The sequence below is a fragment of the Ornithodoros turicata genome, chromosome 6 (genome assembly GCF_037126465.1).
Source record: "Ornithodoros turicata isolate Travis chromosome 6, ASM3712646v1, whole genome shotgun sequence".
NCBI classification, from domain to species: Eukaryota; Metazoa; Arthropoda; class Arachnida; order Ixodida; family Argasidae; genus Ornithodoros; species Ornithodoros turicata.
In genome coordinates, this window is record NC_088206.1 from 40567940 (window position 1) to 40574173 (window position 6234).

Sequence of the window (6234 nt, forward strand, 5' to 3'; positions counted from 1 at the left end):
CTTACCAATTGAGCTAAGCTAACACGCCTCTCCAGTGACCTAGAAGGGTGTGCCATTTGAAGGGACAAACACATACGCTCATGTGGATGTGTCCCAGCCTCAGAACAACAATTCCCATTATGTTCATTAGTGTTACCCCAGCTGAGCAACTTGCTTACATGAGTGTCGACAACAACTGGAGATGTCTCCACTGACTCTTCATTTGCAGCAAATGTGGCCCATTCGCCCTTATCTTCACCCTCAGGAACCTCTTGAAATGCTGCCGAAAAGTCTGCAAACTCACTGCCTGCTTCCGCACACTCAAAATCGGCAAATCCATCATCATCACTGTCCTCATGCAGTACAGGTAGCAAGGTTTCCTGGCAGACTGTACCACATTCACCGGCATGTTGAAAGTCATCAAAACTATCTTCCCTCTGAGGTATTGATGGAGAAAACTTCCCTTCTTCATCTTCCATGTCTGGAGCCTCATTAGGTGATGAACCACCAACAGGAGGAACAGAATTTGCTAAAGACAACGAAGACTGACTGCATGTGCACAGACCGGAGTCCTGGCTAGTGCTGTCACCCTGAGCTGGCTTTGAACAGGCACAAATAGTGTCAATGCTCTGCATACAATCACTGCCAGTCGTACAGGACGCAGCCACACAGCTCGTATGCACAGTACCATCTGAACTACTGCTGTTATTCACATTTGTCTTAGAGAATTTAACAGGTTCTGTCACAACACTTTCATCAGAGTCCGGTGGGCAAACACGAAGAGGTGTGGCTTCAAAATCTCCAAAGTCATCATCATAGTCATCTTGAGTGCTCGGTGGGTCAGGCGTCAAAGGCCTGGCAGACATGCCACAGGTCTAGCCACGCATTCCTTGCTCTTTACCTGCTATTCTGTACAAGAGAGGAACATGTCATTAGGGCTAGCACAGGAATATTACTCAAGTAGAAAAAATAAAAAGAATGCACACATGCTGCATCCCAACAGGAGTTAAAAACAGCATTTGCTATTCAAGACAAACATATACCTACGCCAAAACACATTCCCTGCAGTGTGTTCTATGCACGTGCATACATTTATGAAGGGTGAAATATATTTGATTTTTAAAACATTTGAAAAGTCTAAAATTTTGTTTTGAAATGTGCTCAAAAAGTAATGCAATGGTAAGTGACATAGAAGTATCGTACATTATATGTCTCTACAAAACCAGTTCAACATCAGAAAATATTATTTCCTTGCTGTAATACAGCATCCCCTTCTCTTGTAAAACAACAAAACGAAGAGAAAGGAAGGAAGGAAAAGCAAAAATTCTGTTCACAAGGATGAATTCTTAAACTCAATGACACCCTGCTCCGTGCTAACGTAACACGTAGCCATTCCAGAAATGCATTAAAGCACGTTAATCTAAAGTAAAGTAATCGAAAATCTTGTACAGTCAGGTATGCCGTAGTCAAGGCCACAGCAAAGTGCCAAAAGCTGGCAAAATTCACTGTTGAACATAGAAGTAAAATGCAAGTGAGCTGGTATACAGTTGACGTTAGAAACATGTCCCAGAGCTGTCGTTTTTGTGTTTCGTCTTTTGTCCTTCCCCCAAGCTCAGGGACATTTAGCAACGTCAAAATTCCCTGTGCCCGTCTTATACTCTTGTCAGACGAACTAATTTAGTGTCACTTTCAACGAGTGGCACCTTCACTTAGTGTCATTCGTGTGCTGTCACACGACATCTTCTAGTGATACTCAGCAGAAAGTGCACTAACAATTTAGTGAGTTCCCCAAATTCACTTTACTTCTCTTCGGTGACCGAGTGTGTAGCCTCGAAAGTGTTTATTTATTTTGTAACAGCTTAATGTAATTGTTTATTTATTACGTAACAGCACGTTTATTTTATTTAAGTACAGTGTGACATTGTGCCAAAAAACATGTCATTACTCTCGTTAACTGCCTGTGAGAACTTCACAGTCTTGGCGATCCGGCGGCAACAATTTTTGTTGTGGCACATGTTTGAGGCCAATTTGTTTAATGTTCGAAGAAGATTAGCAGGAGGTGTTTCTAAATCAAAGCAAAACATTCTGAGGAAGGTATAGTGGTGCACGCCTAAAAATTTTGCCGACGTTTATTCTTATCTATCGTAATTGCCATCACTATATAAGTGACACTTACTTACCTAATCCGTGTAGCAAGCATGTAGTGAAAGTGATATTCGCTTGATTGGAGTGCACTTCACAAAAATGACACTAAATTATCCGTGTGACAGGGGCATTAATTTTCCAGTAGAGAAGTGCAGTCCCTGGTGCCTAAGTCTAAGAATCATTCGAACTCTTATAAACTGTTTGCCTGTTCAGGGCTATCGTTGTGGTACAGTCGACCCCCATTTATCCGGACTTGACCGTTCCCAGCAAAAAGGTACAGATAGCGGGGCATCAGGATAAGTGAAACACAGTATTTTGAGCTGTCCACGAGACCCGTATTTAATTCGTAATGCACATGAAACTGCCTATACTCATTTATGCAAGACTACTCAAGCACCAAGCTCTACTAAGCCCTTAGTTATGGCAAGAACTTCTGGAATATTACTCTTTTGTGTGTATGTGTGTGTGTGTGTGTGGCGGGGGGGGGGGGTCTGGATAAGTCACTGATTTCGGGCCTCTCGGAGGTTGTGGACCGAAAGAACACAGTCCCGAAATAACTTCCCAAAATTCCCAGCTGCGATATACTCAAGTTCGAAATAACATGTACCGTATTAACATTACCTAGTGCCACCGCTGAAATAAACATGCCGAAATGACATGCAGGGGTATAACAAGTGGCAAAATCCTTGCTTGAATGATAGTGCCAAAATAACATACAGCACCATTTTTACGGTTGAAAAGAAGTGGTTTGTTTCCCAAAAGAGTCATCTACTGTTTTTCTTTTTCTTTCTCATTATGCTTGCACGGGAATGGCCGTGACAGCACATTCTGCAGGTTTCATGGGCGTTACAGTTCAATGTAAGGATATCAATAGCTGCACAGTATCCTTCCTAACTTGGTTGGATCCCTTGGTTGTACTTTGTGGCCCTACGTGTGACCTATATGGCTGTCACACAGCTGCTGTTAACTGGTTCCATCTATTCCATGCATACACCACATGGCTATCCCAGGTTAGCCTTACATAATGGCGCATAATAATAGCGCATGTGTTGTGTTCTTTCTTAAGTCCTCATCTTTATAGCGCTCAGCAGCAATATGGTCTCATACCAACAAGCCCAGATTTCGTCACTCTACATAATGGATCGATTTTATTCATACCCGCCATAGCCTCCGTCCTGTCCATAATGGAGCTTATCATGACGCAAAAGGCCCTGTTCTATAAGGGGTACAAATACTTATGCCTGGGAAATAGCAGGTCAGGTACTGCTGCATGGTGGTGCCAAAATTATTGGACAGGCAGATGCAAGGTGACTGCTCTGACCAAATCATCTGCTGAAACTCAATGGAGCAGAGCAACAAAATTGTACAAAAAAGTGGGAGGAAAAAAATTCCAACATTTCATAGATTTCAACATGCCTTGTACATCAGCTACAGTCGGGAACATTAACCCTTGAATCGTACCTAGCAAATGTATGCAGTTTTGCAGTAGTATCATTTGTGTTTCTTCTGTAAGTTCGTTTACTCTCGACACTACGGATCATTAGTCAATTCATTACACTGCCCGAGACTGCCAACGCCATATGCAGGGCTGGAGAGAGAAATTCCGGTCCCGGGGTATGAGTCCTGCCGGGCCCGCCTTCTCGTGACGTGTCCATATGTAAGGTAATTACAGAACGAGATACTTAAAGTGCACTATGACACGAAATTTTGGAAAAATGTTATTTCCCCACAAGGATTTCTGAAGTTTATTTCGATACTGTGTTATTTTGGCACTGTATCTTTTTAATTCATGTTCAACTGAGATGTGTTATTCAAAAACGAGGATTTGGGGAACATGTTATTTCGGTACCCACCCCTCTCGGAGTGTAACCACATGTGCTTCTTCAGTTACCTAATTCACGGCTGTCGTCATTGCAATTGACAATATTGTGAAGAGAAAACGTACAGCTGTGCAAGCGGTATGCAGAGGTTTAATTATAGAATGAGCGAGAATGAATGAGCGTGAGTTTCGTCCTCCTCTCCCACTTCGTAACAATATCAACGACTTCATCACGACAATACCAATACAACAACTTCAGAAATGATGGCACACGTTTCATCACAGCCGTCCAACATCGAGGTACTCGAAATCTGCTGGCGGACGTTTTGACTGACCTTCTTACTTTTGGACTCCGGGTCCTTCTTTCCTCTGCAGCTTCAAACGACTGGTCTATTCATCACCCCGCATGGGTACAAAGGGAAATCGTTGAAGCATAGTACGAAGTAGTTCGCTCTGCCCTCAAGGTTGTCGTTGCTGGCAAAAATGTATGTCGCACACTTACTCCGACCCAAGACTGGATAAGTGAGGCAGGTTGTTGCGTACTTTCCTATAGCAGTCCCTGGAAATTCTTCTCCGGATCCGGAAGCCCGGATAAATGAAGCTAAAATGCATGGACTGAAATCTGTCCCCACAATTTTCGTCCTGACAGTGCAGGATCCGGATAAGTGAAGCCGGGATAAACAGGGGTCAACTGTATATGTTCTTGATGTTGAGATTGAATCCAAAAAGCTAAAGCACAATGGCAGATCAAATTAAAAAATAATGTTTAGAAGTTGGGTACTCTCATACCCTCTATTATTTTGGGCACAATACAGTGTCATGTAATACACACAGATCTGTGATAAAATAGGTAGGAATAATGCCAGAGTTCTTTAGCAAAGTCCGAGCCTGGGGTCTCTTAACCCAATTTGCCTTCATAGGCAAAAAGCGACAAACAACTGGCTCTTACCTCGTCGCGTTCTGAGTGCTAGAACTGGTTCAAGGTTGAACAATGAAAGTCACTGAAAAGGTTAGCCAGCTGTAGGACTCGAACTCACATCTTCTGGATTACCGGAATGTGTGTATGAGTGAGCAAAAATGTAAGAGTGAAAGGAGGATGAGTGAGAGAGAGTGGCTGGTTTGTCCCTTCAGATGACGCACCCTTGGAAGTCACTGAGAAGGCGTGTTAGTTTAGCTCAATTGGTAGAGCCCTGGACCGGTAATCCAGAAGATGTGGGTTCGAGTCCTACAGCTGGCTAGCCTTTTCAGTGACTTTCATCTTTCATAGTTCATTTCTTGGGCAATTTGAGGCTTTGTATGTGTTTGTCCTTTCTATGTTGTTCCAGCCTCAGAACATCAGTTCTCTCTGGTTCAAGGTGTTCGTGTCGTCGTATGTTTTTGTGTCAGTTCTAACACTGTCACTCCCGAATTCACAAAACGTTTTCCTCTACGTGGAACAGAAGGCGTTGGTGAAAAGTATACGATGCACAAGTACACCAACCCCAAATACGTCACCAAAATATACAGCTGCCGAAGCCGTTGTGAATGCTGCATGTTCCTTTAGCAGCTGCGCACACAGGTGGAGATATAGGTGCGTTCGCAGTCAATGCTATCGGTAATAGGGACCAATCCAAGATCACTGCTCCCAAGCCTCCATCAGAGTCTTGGGACCAACGACCAAATTACGAACTGCATTTTCCCAAAGCCCACGGGTTGCATGTCAAACATTTTACCGCACTTCACATGTTTATGTCATGCCGTAGAGTAACGCCGTACAATTCTCTCTTAGCTTCTTCAGATTAAAACGCAAGCGTATACAAAAACAACCCGAAACAGGGAGAACTGCAGGCCTGCTGCTCACCTGTCTGGATTCTGCAAAATGTTTTTCTGAGCTCTTTAACTTGAAACACATTGTGGTGTAACAAACTATTATAACCTGAGCGAACGAAGACAAGTTTGGAAAACGTTATCCTCCCACAACAATGTGATTAAACATATCCCATACTTACACATTAGGCAGGCGTTCCACCAGTTCCACGGGAGGCGCTAGATCCTGAGGGGTATCATTCGTTGTGTTCGTACGCCTCGGCTACAGTGGCTAGAAGGAGAAGTGTGCCGGGCGCCGGGAAATAAGCGCACAAAACTGCAATGAAAGGTCCAGGTGGCGCTGGTCGCAGTAGGCGAGTTACCTCCCGAAGGGCTCCTACGTGGGAAGTTGCGGAGTTCGCCACTAAACCCGAGGATTTCACGTTAGCTTAAAAATGAATCTTGTTGGTACTTGATTCATGTCCTCTTAATTATGCAGCGATAAC

At 43.6% G+C, this 6234-nt stretch overlaps 1 protein-coding gene across 4 annotated transcripts in view; it reads right to left on the bottom strand.

The window, feature by feature from the left end:
* Positions 1-6012, bottom strand: part of LOC135396570 (aftiphilin-like) — a 72376-nt gene extending 66364 nt beyond the window's left edge. For 2 of the 4 annotated variants that reach the window (XM_064627609.1, XM_064627606.1), the window contains exons 1-2: positions 5932-6012; positions 159-888 (exon numbers count right to left, since the gene is read on the bottom strand). In XM_064627609.1, the coding sequence (XP_064483679.1) occupies positions 159-845 (687 nt within the window). In that variant the 5' untranslated portion in view covers positions 846-888; positions 5932-6012. Of the gene's footprint in view, positions 1-158; positions 889-5783; positions 5892-5931 lie in introns of those variants that run through there. The other 2 variants (XM_064627607.1, XM_064627608.1) reach the window with 2 other exon arrangements.
* Positions 6013-6234: the final 222 nt, after the last annotated feature.